This window comes from Physeter macrocephalus, unplaced genomic scaffold (assembly GCF_002837175.3).
Source record: "Physeter macrocephalus isolate SW-GA unplaced genomic scaffold, ASM283717v5 random_501, whole genome shotgun sequence".
NCBI classification, from domain to species: Eukaryota; Metazoa; Chordata; class Mammalia; order Artiodactyla; family Physeteridae; genus Physeter; species Physeter macrocephalus.
The window spans coordinates 35,022-52,187 of record NW_021145787.1 but is presented as its reverse complement, the minus strand read 5'-3'; the positions used below and the strand labels follow the sequence as shown (position 1 = coordinate 52,187).

Here is a 17,166-nt window from a genome sequence, read left to right as displayed (position 1 = left end):
ATACTGGGTTCATACCTTTCTATCCTTGTAAAGTGTTAGCTAATTTTAAACTTATTTTTCTGTAGTGTACCAACCTTGCATTTTAACTTGTAAAATCCATTTGTTTTTAAAAGTTCCTCTCATCTCTTTTCATATATCCATTACCTTGTAATATAATTTAAACAAGGGAAAAGTGAACCCAGACCAACCTTGTCCTATTCTCCTCATTCTGAAATAACGTTCAAGCTTCAAAGAGGAAAGTTGGCAGGTAGGACATTGTTCTTGAGGAGGTTGTATCACAGAGCGTCATCAAAGACCACCTGAGCCACCCTCTCCTACACAAAACCACACGTGGGTCAGGAGCCAGGATCAGGGCAGGAATCTGTGGACCTGGGCAGCCAAGGTGTGCTGGGCCCACTCTGCCTGTGGTCCTGTGCCAGTCCTCCAGGCTCCTTGCTGGTCCCCACTTCTGGCCTCCCTTGCAGCAGGAGAGGCTTCTAGCCGCTCAAAGGACAGCCCTCTCCCTGCCACTCAGATCCCTCTGTGACCACCACAATCCAGGTCACTGACCCAGTCAACCCAGTCAACGTGAGGGTCATCCAGCTGGCTGTCGGGACATCTCTGGACTGCACCTGGATATCTTCTTTGCTGGGCCTGGTTCTGAATTTAGAGTCACTATTTAGGCCATAAAGCTACTCGATTAATTAACAGTCATTATCACTCTTAGGCATACGATTGAAGGGACGAGTCCTCCATAGTCCCTGAAAGGAAAGCACTGACCACATTTACTTTTTCTGCACCTTGTCGCGTGGGTGTTTCTTGTATCCCATTGATAGTCTGTTCTAGAAGATATGCTGCTGTCAGGTATTATAAAGAGTCGGGGGAGCGTTAGGATTGCTTGGAGTCCTGATCTTCCTGTGCTAGTGGCTCGTTTAAAGTTTCGATTTGAGAGGCACCACTCTTTGGACTTAACTTGGCAGTCAGAGCCTCCCAGAGCCCGGGGGAACTCGGCAGCCCAGGAGCAAGCCTGAGCGATTCCTGGGAGGGCAGTGGAGGTGGTAGATTCGTGCTCTTGTTGTGATTCAGGCTTGTTCCCCGAAGGCACTGCCAACTCCCCCGATTTAGCTGAGATCAGACGCGAGGGGGCGTGGGCTCACTCAGGCCACACCCAGGCTTGATCCAGGCACCCGGATGAACTTCCACAGCGGTTCGGAGAGAGCACCCCGATCCACGAACCCTGACCATGGAAATGACCCTGGGTTACTGGGACATCCGCGGGGTGAGCGGGAGTTCACCAGGGCGGGCAGGGAAATGCTGCGCAGCTGGGGACCGGTTCGCGAGAAACTTCGTTTGTGGGGCTCGCTGCAGCCCAGCCCCTTCCCTCCACCTCTCCTTCCCAGGTCGGGGAGAGGGTTGGGAGTGTGGGAGGGGACCCGAGCACAGAAAGTCGCGCGGTTAAACCTCATGTCTGTCCTTTGTCCCGGCCATCTCTCCCAGCTGGCTCACGCCATCCGCCTGCTCCTGGAGTACACAGACTCAAAACTAGAAGGAGAAGTACCCCATGGGGGACGGTAATGGCATCCTTGTCAAGTCCTGGCTTCTGCTCAACTCATGCTGATTTGGTACCAAGCAACCCATGTCCTGGCCCCTGTTATTTCTATCTGCTGCCCTCCAGCAGCTGGAGAGAGGTCTAACCCTTCCCGAACTCTTTGAGGGTCTAGCTGGCCTCCAAGGCCGGCTATGAGAGCCGATGGCCGGGCCCCTGTATCAGCCATTGGCACGGGCTCCCTTTATTGCTTGCACTAACCCTTTGTAAGCCTTACTCATTTGGGTTCCAGAGCCGTCTAATTGTGCTTTCCCCCAAAACTCCATGCGAGATTTAGAGGTTCAGATTCCAGATCCACCTGTTCAGGGGCTCTTGTCTCTGACTCCTTGGTAGGTCCCCCGGGAAGGAGGGTTGGACTCCGGGGCGGTTTGTTTCACTGCATCTTCTTTACCACAGCTCCCAATTATGACAGAAGCCAGTGGCTGAATGAAATATCCAAGCTGGGCCTGGACTTCCCCATTGTAGGTGCAGGGGCTGGGGTGCTCTGGGGGAAAGTGGGCGGTGTCCCCGTCCATCTCCTTACCCAGTTTAGAGGTTTCAGGATCCGGTGCCTTCCACTCAGCCTCTCAGCTTCCTGGTTCTCTTCACTGCCTTTCCATAATGCTGTATGTCCCAGCTCATCCCTTCATTTTACAGTATATTATTTAGTGTCTACCATGGGCCAGGCTCTGTGAGTGCCAGGTTTCATCTCTGCCCTTGCTCAAGGGAGTGGGTGCAGGGGAGCCTGGTGGCCCAACCGACCTGGCCTGTTGTTCTTCCAGCTGCCCTACTTAATTGATGGGGCTCACAAGCTCACCCAGAGCAACGCCATCCTTCGCTACATTGCTCGCAAGCACAACATGTGTGAGTGGAGCTGTGGGCGGGGGAGGGGCACAGGTGGCCATGCCCTGGGCTTGTCTGGGGTGGGATCCTGAGGGTGAGTCCCTGTTGTGTGGCCACAGGTGGGGAGACAGAGGAAGAGAAGATTCGCGTGGACGTATTGGAGAACCAGGTTATGGATGTCTGCTTGTGCATGGCCATGATCCGCTACAGCTCTGACTTTGTGAGTCCCCTCCCACTGGGCTGGACAGGGTTTGAAATGCTGGTCAGGGTCGCGTCTACACTGGTCTTTTGCCTTCGAACTCCTTGGAGCTACTGATCCACCAAGACATTCCCTTGGAAACTCTGACTTAGTTCCCACCAATCTTAGGATAGAGTCCAGACACCCTTGGGTGGAAATTCAGTTCCTAGACAGGGTGTTTTCCTCGTTAGCCCAGCACCTTCTCCTTGGCATCTCAGGCATAAACACATGTGCCCAGCAGGCAGCCTGGGGTCAGACTTTGTTCCTCTCCCTCCTTCCTTTCAGCCTCTCAGATTCTCCTCATCTGTTCAGAGACTGCATCGACATTCACACCCTTTCTGTCACCCACGCTGGAACTTAGGACTTCTTTCCTGAGTCATTTGAGTGTTGATCTTCCTGAGGTCTGAGGCCCGAGTTCTGCCAGGTCTCATAGCACTGCTGGTCTGACCCATGGCAGGTGTTTGCAGCTGAGTGGTGACAGGTTCAGGCACAGTGTGGTTTTGCCCTTTGCCTTCCCATCTCCTCTCACAGATGGGAGGTGGTACCTGGTAGGAGTCTAATGAACACAAGTGGGTTAAATCGCAGCCTGGGCACCGACCCAGGTGTAGTCGGGGGACATGGCGGCTCACTTGGCAGCTGGGATCAGACACAGCCCTGGGAGGTCTGGTCTCTGCCCAGGGAGTCTGTATCTGAGGGCAGTGACAGCTGTTTTGTGCCTCAGGAGAAACTAAAGCCTGATTACTTGAAGGAGATCCCTAAAACGATGAAGCTCTTCTCAGATTTTCTGGGGAAGAGGCCCTGGTTTGCAGGGGACAAGGTAAGGGGGACGGCTTTGGGGGATGGAGAGCTGTCATTTTTCCCACGTTCAGAGTTTGGTGCCCATTCATGCTTTGCCTTTCTGCAGCTCACCTATGTGGATTTCCTGGCTTACGACGATGTCCTTGACATGCACCGCATATTTGAGCCCAAGTGCCTGGATGAATTCCCAAACCTGAAAGACTTCATTTCCCGTTTTGAGCTGATTCTCCTGATCCCTCTAGTATTTATATCTCTCTTCTCTTCCCTCTCTTCACTGATGCTTTCCTAGTTGGAACCCAAATGAAGAATAACATTTAATGAGGACTTGGTTTATGCCAGAATCTCTGCTCAGCATCTAACATATATTGTGTCAAATTTAATCTTTATAACATTCCTCCGTGGTAAAAGAATTATCCTCTTCATTTTACAGATAAGGAATTAAGCTGAAAGGATAAGTAATTTCTGAAGGTCACAGAGCTGGTACAGGCTGTGCTGGACTCCCAGTCAGAGCACCTGGCTTCTATGGGCAGCAGCCAGTGGCTCTCCCTTTCCTGTATGGAAAAGAAAGCTCAGGTCCTTTTCTTGTCTGGGTTCACAGCTCTGGAAAGTGTGGAGGAAGCAGAACCTTCAGGAGTTTGCCTGCAGCTGGCATGAGTAGAGTTGAGACACAGTAGGATTGATATCCAATACTAAAAACACAGACCATATCTTCTCTGGATCTCCAGAGGGGTCTGCACAAGTGAGTCGCCGCCAGTTGTACTGAGATTCTCAGGACTGTAGTTGGTGCCGGGATTTGAGTACAAACATAGGTGTCCTTTGGAAGGATTTTATCTCGACACCTCTTATAGTGGGCACTTTCCTTCCCTCGTCTTCCTTCCTTCTTCCTTCCAGTTACCCAAGATTCTGATCTCAGAGGCGGGATAGTACATTTATTTTTAGTAACATTCACTGATCTGACCCTCTCCTCTGTATGAGGCACTGTGTCAGGCACAGTGGGGATGAAGAAGTAACACAGTCCTGGCGCCCACCTTCTGGGGCTCAGTGCAGCTGGAGAACTACAGGAACCCCAAGCTGTGTGGTGTGCGTGGAACCACTTGGTGCTGGAGGAGCACAGCCTGACCTCACCTCCCAGCTCATCATCGGTCACCTTCAGTCAACCAGTGGGAGAGCAACAAATTCTGCTTTATGTCAGATTTGGGACTTTGAAGCTCTAATCCAATAGGTTTTTCAGACTACAGTCTGTTCTCTATTCCCACCCCACTCCCCACCTGGCCCCATCATCAAATCTGCTTTCTTAGCTAGTTCTCATCAGCTCTGGTTCTGGTCCAGGCTTGTTGGCCTTGAGAATTTTGCAAGAGCTGGGATGACTGCCCGGCAGGGAGGATGGGGACAGATGTGGGCTGCAGTGTGTGGCCTGTTGGGGCCAGCCCCAGGATCTTTGAATCCTTGGAACTTATTGGGCACTGTCTGTCTTGGGAAGACTGTGCACAGATACACCTGAGTGTCTCACTGCCTAGTTGGCTGCAGCGGTACTGGGGATGTGGTAGGTTGGGGCCCAGTGAGACCGGGCTCAAGTTCCAGGCCAGGCAGGTGGACTCTGTCCCTTAAGTGGAATAATTAGAGTCTGGCTTGGCCTGGCCTTGTGCTCCACACCCTCATACTGATCTCGGATGGCCTCGGCCTGCAGCGGCTTGAAGCAGAATTTTGCTTCCCGGCCAGAGACTGAGGTCGGGTCGCAGCAGTGAGAGCACCAAATCCTAGCCACTAGAACAGTGGTCAGTGACAAGGCCCTGGCCTTTGGCTTTGCAGAAAAGAATTCCCACGAAGATGGAAAGTAGTGAAACAAGTAAAGTGTTTATTAGGAGAAAAAAAAGAGTACAGTATGTGTGGATAGACACCCGGGCAGGCTCAGAGAGAGAGTCGTGCCCTTGTGGTAGTTTGAATCACTTTTATGGGGCATTTCTTCCAGGTTTCCTCTGACCAGTCATCTTGCTTTGCCTGGTTCTGAGTCTGTATTTGATGTATCTCAGGGTCCTCCCCTATGTGTGTGTGCATCTCTTAGCCAAGATGGATTCTAGCGAAGAGGCCTATGGGTAGTTGACATCACTATGAGGTGGCATCCCCTCGCTTTTTGACCTCCAAGGAGCCTTTCTGCGCAATTGTAGTCAGGGAGGTCTCCTTGACTTCGAGAATGAGGAATATGTGGTCTTTTATCTCTTATCTGGGCAGGGCCCAGCCTCCTTCATCATCCTGCTTTTATGGAGTTTCTGCTATTATGGAGTTTTTGTCCACAGGGGACAAACTTTAGTTGTTTGGCCTGGGGCCCATTTATCTCCTGCCTCAAATACCCCCCTGAGAGACATGAACCCCAAGAAATCTTTATTGGGAGGATGAAGGGCAAAGGTCTGTCTTCTGTAGCTTCTTCAGGCTGGCAAGGGGCTCACAGACACTACCTAGTTGGGGTCACGGAGCTCTTGCCCTGACTCATTAAGGGACCCGGGGTGACATCTGCTGTTATTCCAGCAGGATCTGATCCAAGGAGTGTCTGGAATCTCCGCATCACTGTCATCTTGTCTGGGAAACCGTTGTGTCCTTAGAAAGAACAAGCTAGGCTTCTTAATCTTAAGTAGATTTTTATTTATTTATCTTTGGCTGTGTTGGGTCTTTGTTGCGGCTCATGGGCTTTCTCTAGTTGCGGTGAGCAGGGGCTACCAGACCACCCACATAGCCTGACACAACAAAAGGACCCATGCAGCCCTCTTAGGGGGACCCCCTAGAGCATATAGCTTGGATGATGAGAGGGGAGTGCACTGCTGGGATGCATAGGACATCTCCTGCAGAAGGCCACTTCTCCAAGTTTGAGAAATGTAACTAACCTACCACATACATAAAAATACAAAGAGCAACTTAGACAAAATGAGGTACAGGGATATGTTACAGATGGAAGAATGAGATAAAACCTCAGAAGAACTAAGTAAAGATATCATTCTCTCCAGGAGGAGAATGGATGTACAGAGTGAGAAGTTAGAATTTGTTAACAAAGAGTTAGAAAATATAAAGGACAACCAAACAGAGGTGAAGAATACCATAACTGAAATGAAAAATACACTAGAAGGAATCAACAGTAGTCTAAATGATACAGAAGAATGGATCAGTGAGCTGGAAGATGGAGTAGTGTAAATCACTGCCACTGAACGCAAAAAAGAAAGAAAAGAAATGAGGACAGTTTAAGAGACCTCTGGGACAACATCAAGCACACTAATATGTGCATTATAGGGGACCCAGAAGGAGAAGAGAGAGAGAGAAAGGACCTGAGAAAATATCTGAAGAGATAATAGCTGAAAACTTCCCTAACCTGGGAAAGGAAACATTCACCCAAGTCCAGGAAGCACAGGGAGTCCCATACAGGATTAAACCAAAGACAAACACACCAAGACACACTGTAATCAAAATGACAAAAATTAAAGATAAAGGTGGAATATTAAAAGCAGCAAGAGTAAAAGTAACAGATAACATGCAAGGGAACTCCCATAAGCCTATCAGCTGATTTTTCAGCAGAAACTCTGCAGGCCAGAAGGGAGTAGAATGATATATTTAAACTGATGAAAGGGAAAAACCTACAACCAAAAATACTCTACCCAGCAAGGCTCTTGTTCAGATTTGATGGATAAATCAAAAGCTTTAAGACAAGCAAAAGCTAAAAGAATTCAGCACCACCAAACCAGCTTTACAACAATTGTTAAAGGAAACTTCTCTAGGTGAAAAAAGAAAGGCCACAAATAGAAACATGAAAATTATGAAATGAAAAAGCTCACTGATAAAAGCAAACATAAGTAAAGGTAGGAAATCATCCATAACAAAGCTAGTAGGGAGGTTAAAGACAAAAATAATAAAGTCATTTGTATCCACAATAAGCAGTTAAGAGATACACAAAACAGTTAGATGTAAAATATACGATATTAAAAACAGTAATTGTGAGGGGAGGAGAGTAAAATGCAGGGTTTTTTCTACTAAACATTTATAGAAGACTTAACAAACACCTATCCTTCTGAAACTATTCCAAAAAATTGCAGAGGAAGGAACATTTCTGAACTCTCTCTATGAGGCCACCATCACCCTGATGCCAAAACCAAAAACATCACAAAAAAAGAAAATAACAGGCTAATATCACTGATGAACATAGATGCAAAAATTCTCAATAAAATACTATCAATCTGAATCCAATAATACATTAAAAGGGTCACACACCATAAAAAAGTGGGATTTACCCCAGGGATACAAGGATTTTTCAATATCTGCAAATCAATTAATGTGATACACCACATTAACAAACTGAAGGCCATATGACCATCTCAATAGATGAAGAAAAAGCTTTTGATAAAATTCAACATCCATTTATGGTAAAAATTCTCCAGAAAGTGGGCACAGAGGGAACATAACCCAACATAATAAAGGCCATATATGACAAACCCACGGCTAACATCTTACTCAATGATGAAAAGCTGAAAGCACGCCCTCTAAGATCAGGAAGAAGACAAGGATGCCCACTCTCACCACTTGTATTCAACATAGTTTTGGAAGTCCTAACCACAGCAATCAGACAAGAAAAAGAAATAAAAGGAATCCAAATTGGAAAGGAAGAAGTAAAACTTTCACTGTTTGCAGATTACATGATACTATACATAGAAAATCCTAAAGACACCACCAGAAAGCTAGTAGGGCTCATCAATGAATTTGGTAAAGTTGCAGCATACAAAATTAATACACAGAAATTGCTTGCATTTCTATACAGTAACAACAATCAGAAAGAGAAATTAAGGAAACAATCTCACTTACCATCACATAGAAAAGAATAAAATACCTAGGAATAAACCTGCCTAAGGAGGCAAAAGACCTGGACTCCAAAAACTATAAGACACTGATGAAAGAAATTGAAGATGACACAAATGGATGGAAAGATATGCCATGTTCTTGGATTGGAAGAATCAATACTATTAAAATGATCATACTACCCACGGCAATCTACAGATTCAATGCAATCCCTATCAAATAATCAATGGCACGTTGCACAGAACTGGAACAAAAACTTTTTAAATTGGTATGGAAACACAAAAGACCCCAAAAAGCCAAAACAATATTGAGAAAGAAGAATGGAGCTGGAGGAATCAGGCTCCCTGACTTCAGATTATACTACAAAGCTACAGTAATCAAAACAGTGTAGTACCAGCACAAAAACAGAAATACAGATCAATGGAATAGGATAGAGAGCCCAGAAATAAACCATTTATGGTCAATTAATCTATGACAAAGGAGGCAAGAATATACAAAGGAGAAAAGACAGTCTCTTCAATAAGTGGTGCCAGGAAAACTGGACAGCTCCACGTAAAAGAATAAAATTAGAACATTCTCTAACACTATATATAAAAATAACTCAAAATGGATTAAAGACATAAATACAAAACCAGATATTATAAAACTCTTAGAAGAAAACATAGGCAGAACACTCTGACATAAATTGCAGCAATACTTTTTGGATCCATCTCCTAGAGTAAAAGAAACAAAAGAAAAAATAAACAAATGGGACCTAATTAAACTTAAAAGCTTTTGCACAGCAGAGGAAACCATAAACAAAATGAAAAGACAACCTATGGGAGGGGAGAAAATATTTGCAAACGATGAGACTGACAAGGGATTAATTTCCAAAATATACAAATAGCTCATACAGCTCAATATAAAAAAACAAACAACCCCATCAAAAAATGGGCAGAAGACCTAAGTAGATATTTCTCCAAAGAAGACATACAGATGGCCAATAGGCACATGAAAAAATATTCAACATCACTAATTATTAGAGAAATGGAAATCAAAACTGCAATAAGGTATCATCTCACACCAGTCAGAATGCCCACTATCAAAAAAATCTACAAATATTAAGTGCTTGAGAGGGTGTGGAGAGAAGGAAACCCTCCTACACTGTTGTGAATGTAAATTGGTGCAGCCTCTATGGAGAACAGTATGCAGGTTCCTTAAAAAACTAAAAATAGAGCTACCATATGATCCAGCAATCCCACTTCTGGGCATATATCCAGAAAAGATGAAAGCTCTAATTCAAAAAGATACATGCACCCCAATATTCATAGCAGCACTATTTACAACAGCCAAGATATGAAAGCAACTTAAATGTCCACCAACAGATGAATGGATAAAGAAGATGTGACACACACACACACACACACACACACACGCACACACACACAATGGAATATTACTGAGCCATAAAATTGGAAATAATGTCATTTTCAGCAACGTGGATGGACCTAGAGATTATCATACTAAGTGAAGTAAGACAGGGAACGATAAATACCACATATCACTTATATGTGGAATCTAAAAAATGATACAAACCAACTTATTTACAAAAGAGAAACAGATACGCAGGCATAGAAAACAAACTTACGGTTACCAAAGGGGTAAGGGTGGGGGCAGGGAGGGATAAATTAGGGAGTTTGGGATTAACAGATACACACTACGTATATAAAATAGATAAACAACAAGGACCTACTGTATAGCACAGGGAACTATATTCAATATCTTTTTATAATCTATAATGGAAAAGAATTGAAAGAAAAGAATGTGTGTTTGTGTATAATTGAATCACTTTGCTGTACACCTGAAACTAACACAACACCATAAATCAACTATACTTCAATTTTTAAAAAAGACATGAGAGAGCGGGAAAAAATGCCCAGATCAAAAATAAATCTGACATGAAGAAAAAAAAGTCTAGCAGAGCTAAAAGTTAATGAAACTGGTAAGATGAGTCAGTAAATGTTTTTGGCTTTGTGGTCCATATGGTCTCTGTGACAACTGGTCCCCTTAGCAGCCATAGACAATACATAAATGAATGGATGGAGCTGTATTCCAATAGAACTTCAAAAACAGGTGGACTTAGTTTCCCTACTCATGATTTAGAAGCTCAAGTTAAAAGGGCATAGCTACGTTAAAGCTTAAATCTTAGATTTGAAATGTAAAAGGTGATTATCAAGGAAAAAAGGAGCAAAATAACTCAATCCTTAAAAAAAGAGGGAATATGTGATAATGAAGTCAGTTGCAAATGAAGTTTTTCTAATCATTGTGGTCAAAATTATAAAAGGTAAAGACATACATTTTAAAGTCTGGGGTAGAAGCAGTAGAATGTATGTACTTCAAACTGAGGCAACCAAAAAAGATGAATTTTCTTGTGGTTGGGATCTGGCAGAGTTCTCAAGACTTGGGATTCTTTGGCACCTCATGGCAGTGCTCCTACACCATTCAACGTGTTCAATGTGCACCTTTCCCTCTAGAACGAGAAAACAAGACACATTCTGAGAACATGCTGCCTGCATCGGGGTCTCCTGCATTGACATGTAATTACCTGCTGTTAATTACAAGTTCCATGCCTAGTATTCCTCCATTATCATTGTATCAGCAGATAAAGATGAAGCTGATAGAGACCCCAAGCCAGCAGCCTACAGAAAATGGAAGTTTAGTCTTCCTTCATGTCCCATGGGGAATAGTCCAGGCTGTTGAGGCAGTTTTGCTCCATGAAGTTATTCAGGAACTCAGGCTCCTTCCATCCTGTGGCTCTGCCATTTGTAAGGCTGCTTCCTCATTTCCTTGGTTGCAGCTATATCATGAGTATGGCAAAGAAAATAGAGCAAACCCAAGGAAGCAACTTCCCATTATACAAGTGAGGCAGAAGTTGCAAACATCACAACTGACCACATTCCATTTGTGATCAGTTGTGTGGCTTTACCTAGTCACAAGGGTAGACACATATTTCAACAGAAGAATAGATTTGGTGGATAGTTGCAGTCTCTCCCACACCCAGGAGAGTGAAGATTAAAGGTTAAACTCAAGACAAGGAGAAACCTTGGGTTTAAGCCAGTGGTTTCAAGCAGGTAGGATAGAGACTAAGGTATTAAAGATAAGATGTTTATCTTCAGATAGACCTAAGGGGAGTGGCATATCCTTTAGTGTTCCTTGTTGCTGAAACAGGAAAATAATTTTTTAGAGGTATCAGGTAGCTCACTGAATCCCTGGGAGGGACAAGGAGTTGGCATTGGAAGCTGGGTAGCTAGAAAGTGTGCCTAACCACAAGTGGGACTGTCCTAGAGACAACCCCACAGCCACTGCTGGGCACAGACCCTGGGGCTCCTAACCCTGACATGTGGCACTGGAGGCGAATGTGTCACCACTGTTGCCTCCAAAATCCTGATCCCTCCACCACTACCCGTGCCAGATAAATTCTCAGGGACTGCCTCTTTGGAACTGAGGTCCCGTACCACCGTGTGCAGTTAACAGAGCCTGGGTCACAGGCCCATGCCTCAGCCACAAGGGAGGCTGGAAGAGCAAGTGAATTAGTTAGGGTTAAGTTCTGCTGTATTTAACTAAATAATAACAGTGGCTTAAATAAGACAGAAGTTTATTTCTCATGTGAAAAAAGATCTGGAGGTAGATAGTTAAGCGCTGGGAATGTTGGCTTCGTAGTAGGTTTAATGACTTAGTTTCTTAACTTTATGCTTCATCATCCTCAGGAGGTGTTTTCCATTCTCTATGTCACCTCATAGACACAAAACGGCTGGTAAAGCCCTGTCACGCCTGTGTTCCAGACAGCAGGAGGGAGACAGAGGAATGGGGCTTGCTCGTTCCCTCTTAAAGAAACTTCCTGGAAGTAACGGAGAACACTTCTATTTATATCTCATTGGATAGAACTTAATCATTTTGGAAATGACGTCTTCCGCCTGGGAAGTAACATGCCCAGCAGAAGTGGAGATTCTGTGACAACAGAAGATGGGGAGATGGGATATCAAGTGTCAACTAGCAATCTTTTACCTTGGGGAGGTGGGACCTATAATGTGAGAAATTCCCCACCTATAAGAATGATGTTTAAAAGATGCAGAGGATATAGATGCCTAACAGAAACATAACCTTTTCCACATGCGCATTTCCAAACAATCATCCCTACAAGCCACCACAAGACACTCATGCAACCATCCCTGTACCAACAAAAACACGTGCACCCTCTTCCACCCAAAACAGGAACCACCCAAAGTGTCATCAACTACTGCATCCAGTTCCAAGTTTGGCATCTCTGGGTGACATTCAGATTGATATTTTGAAAATGACAGACTAAAGCATAATGTCAGTGACTTCCAGTTCATTCCATATGAAGTAGTAAGGGAATGGGAGGTGTAAAATGGGAAATTAAGCGAGTTCTATAATTTAATAGAAAACAGCCTGCACTCATATTTGCAGATAAGCTGTTTTGCATTTATCTACAATGCTTATGGGACGCCCAACTTTGGTGAGAGGATTCCAAAGAGATGCTGCATAATAAGGCTTTTATATTAAACATTGATACCTGCAAACTAAAATTACTCCCTGGATCGGCTCTTGTGTCCATCCCTCTGGTGACCCCACTTCCAGGTTCACGATCGTCCCACTTTATTAGTCTACCACCTGATTGATGAGAGACACAGAGACCAGCCTGCTCTACGTGGTAACTCAAGACTTGGAAGCAAAGAAGAGGGTCCAGTCCTGGTGGATTCCAGAACATGCCCATTGTCCTATTCCTATTTAATCAAATCTGGCTTTTCCCAGACTCTCCTTGGTGGGGTAGCCACACCCCCCGAAAAATCATAGTCCTGCCTAAAAGGCCCAACAGCCACTCTGCATTTCCTACATTCTTCTACTTTTCTTCCCATTTTAAACATAATTTTGGAAGGAAGCAGATACGGTTTCAGTCACAGTTAAAAAAAAAATCTATTAATACAGTTGGAAACATTACACCACAGAAGATAAGATACAGATCTCTCCTCATTTTTCCTCCAACTTCTCACACAGCATGAACATTATCCTGTTTATTCTATTCCCACCCCTCGCCACCACTGTAAACACCCGCTCTAATGACAGTAACCTCAGGTTGGCCCTGGGTCTCCATGTGTCCTCTGCACAGCAGCACCTATTCATTTGAAATTCAAACATACTCACATCTATATAATCTTTTCTTCTGGATTTAAATCTCATGTGTGAAGCACCTATAGTTATTTCTATTGAAAAGCCCCCCCAAAACCACTAAGAGCTCATGCCTGTTGGTCCTCAGCAATGTTTCATTACAATTTGGCCTAAGCAAGGAGCACGCCAGACCACGAAATCTCATCACCCACCCTCCAGACTCAAGAGTTCTTTGCTGATCCCCGGGACCTCCCTGAACCTGAACTTCTGTGCTGACTCCAAGCACTTCAGCCATCTGCTTCAAGACCAGGGCATTTCGTGTTGTGTTGTCTCCCAACCAGAACAAAGAGAAATTTTTAAAGTTCCTTGAGAGCATGAAGCACTTTTCTGAAGCAAACTCTTCTTTTCTCCTTCCATTCTCATTAGAAGGAAGGGAATCTATGCACTGTTGTGTCTACTTTGTGTCAGGCTCAATACAAGCTCCAAATTAAAAAAAAAATTGGCTTAAGTCACACTCCCTGCTCTCAGGCAACGTACAGTTTAGTGGCAGAGACAGACATTTGAACCAGCAATTAGAGTTCAGTGTGGAAAGTGCTGATGGAGGAGAACACTGAATCCTGTAGGTACAGGGATTTTAAAAGTCAGTGCATTTAAATTAGCTGGGGGGAGGTGGAGGGATGTCCAGCAGGATAAACCAAACCCCAGTGGCTTAATGCATATTTATTTCTTGCTTATGCTTCACGTCCACTGTGGTCAACAGGCCCTGGTTTTCGTGGTCTGTCAGAGACCCAAACTGATGGAGGCTTCTGCTTGGGACCTGCTCTCAGTCATGACAGCAGTTGGAAGCAGATATGGCCACTCCCACACTGGCTTTTAAAGCTTCTGCCTGGAAAACGTGTATAATTTCCACTGCTTTTAATTGGCCAGAGCAAGTCAGAATGTTACACGCAACTTCAAGAGGGTAATGAAGCTTCCCTAAAAAGAAAACAATCAGAAATCTTTGGTGACCATCACCAATGCTTCCCACAAGGGTTATCAGCTGTGGCTCCTCTAGGCAGGGGCTTCTCAAGCTTACCTTAACACAATGAATAGGCATTAGGCAGGCTTAGTTGGCCAGAGCAAAAGCATTCCAGGCAGGGGGCACAGCAAGTCCAAAAGCATGAAGATAAAAGAGAACATGGTGCTTCTGGATAATTTATACTTACAAATTTATATAGCATCCATCCATTCTAAATGTTTTAAAAACACTGGCTTACTCCTTACAAGGTTCCAGTGAGGGAGGGTTCATTTGTCAGAGAAGGTACAGAGGCACAGGAGGCCAGAGTTTACTGTAGCAGAGCCAGGACCCGAACCCAGGTAGCCTGACTCTAGAGTCTAGGGAATTCAGAAAAGCTAGAACCCAGTGCTCCAGGGCAGGGAAAGAGGCGGGCGCCTGCCAAGAGATGTAGCTGGAAAGGAAGCAGAGGTCAGATTATGAAGAATTTTGTAAACTGGAGGAGACTGTCTTTTTTCCCGAGGCCTAAGAAGCCATTAGCCATATTCAAGCAGGGGAGTGACATGAGCAAGCCTGCACATTAGAAATATCACTGGCTAAATGTCACTTCCTTCCCTCTCCCCTACCATCCACCTGAACTCCTTAAATCCCTTTGTATCCATATGGCTCATTGGGCCACCTAGTCCTGCAGCTGAAGGATAAGGAAAATGCAATTTTTGTACCAAGTCCAGGTGTTTTCATAAGCCCTTAAATTGTCTTTAAAGGCAGATCCATGCCCACACACATCAGAGTCCCTCACTCCACCCATCCCATCAATGAAATAACTCCACAAATTTTTCTTGAATCACATAAGTTATTTCCTTCTGAACTGGAAATGCCTTAATCCAGTTGCTCAACAATGAATACAAATGAATTTCCCTAATACTTTTTGGGGAACTCCTCCACCAAATTCAATTCAGCTATCACAAGTTTTTTGTTTTAAAAAGTTCTTATTGATGCTACTTGCACAAACCCATCACTAGTCTACTAGTTTCACACTTGTGCGATCTCTGTGCCTCTGGGATGATAGGGCATCCGCTTCCCTTCTTTCCTTGAAGGGAACCACTGTGAGAGTGTTCTCTTCTTGTCCGTCTTAGAATTAAAGTTAGGGGCAGTTGGGACCTGGGGGAGACACATCTCCTGTGGAATGGATCTGTTCCTCAGTGACCTTCTCTGCTTTCTTGGTTTTGGATAACCGTTAAATGGATTTTCCCTAACAAACATAATAACTAGAAAAATTTGGAACATGTGATTTTTCTACAGTCTATCTGGAATTCAGGTGCAATATGGACCTATGCTTTTAAAACCTCTCCTTTATAATTGCCATGGTGCTCTCTTCTGTCATCACTTTTTCCCAGGATTCTTTTCTCAGGGGACTGCAAGGCCAATTTCCCATTTCCTTGCCTCTTCCCTGTGGTGAACAGACTCTAAAATGGCCCTCATAATCCCACCTTCTGGTACTCAACGATCTTATGAAATCCTCTCCCCCTGAGTGTAGGCAGGACCTATGATTTCTTCTAATAAACTGCAGCAAAAGTAATGGGATGTCATTTCCTTGATTATATTACATAGGACTGTAGTATCCCTCTTTCCAGGAGACTCTTTCTACCTTACTGGGTTTGGGGAAGCAAGGTCATCTTTGTTGGGCCACAGGATATGATTTGAATTTTAGAAGATATTGACAAATTGTCCTCCAAAGTAGCTATACCAATTCACAAGTTCACCAGCAAGAAATCCTTATCAATTTCCCAAGCTTTGCCAACACTTCACGAACTTTAAATTTGTTCATCTGAAAAATGGTCCTCTTACTGGTATAATTTGCAGTTTCTTGGATTATAAACATTTTTTGAACTTTCTTTGGCCATCAATATTTCTATTTCCATAAATCATCTGTTCATAGATTTTTGTCCATTTAAAAAAAACTGAGTTGCCTCCACAATGAGGTATCACCTCACACCAGTCATAATGGCCATCATCAAAAAGTCTACAAATAATAAATGCTGGCGAGGATGTGGAGAAGAGGGAACCCTCCTACACTGAAGGTGGGAATGTAAATTGGTGCAGCCTCTATGGAGAACAGTATGAAGGTTCCTCAAAAAACTAAAAATAAAGTTACCATATGATCCGGCAATCCCACTCCTGGGCATATATCCAGAAAAGATGAAAACTCTAATTAAAAAAGATACATGCATCCCAATGTTCATAGCAGCACTATTTACAACAGCTAAGACACGGAAGCAACCTAAATGTCCACTGAAAGATGAATGGATAAAGAAGATGTGGTATATAGACACAATAGAATATTACTCAGCCATAAAAAAGAATGAAATAATACCATTTGCAGCAACATGGATGGACCTAGAGATTATCATACGAAGTGAAGTAAGTCAGACAAAGACATATATATCATTTATATGTGGAATCTAAAAAAGATACGAATGAACATATTTACAAAACAGAAACAGACTCACAGACATAGAAAATAAACTTATGGTTACCAAAGGCGAAAGGCGGTGGCAGGGCATAAATTAGGAGTTTGGGATTAACAGACACTCACTAGTATATATAAAATAAACAGTAAGGACTTATTGTACAGCATAGGGAACTATATTCAATTAAAAAAAAACAAATCTGAGTTGCCTTAATAAGAGTTCTTTACATAGTCTCTATACTGGTCCTTTATCTCACTTGTCA

At 43.9% G+C, this 17,166-nt stretch overlaps 1 protein-coding gene across 1 annotated transcript; it reads left to right on the top strand.

Moving 5' to 3' along the window:
- Positions 1–411: 411 nt before the first annotated feature.
- Positions 412–3,954, top strand: GSTM4 (glutathione S-transferase mu 4). The gene is given in 8 exon segments (XM_028485650.2): positions 412–1,258; positions 1,477–1,523; positions 1,525–1,550; positions 1,982–2,046; positions 2,347–2,428; positions 2,527–2,627; positions 3,367–3,462; positions 3,550–3,954. Coding segments are annotated over 8 exon segments (636 nt in total). The 5' UTR covers positions 412–1,222; the 3' UTR covers positions 3,733–3,954.
- The last annotated feature ends 13,212 nt before the right edge of the window (positions 3,955–17,166 follow it).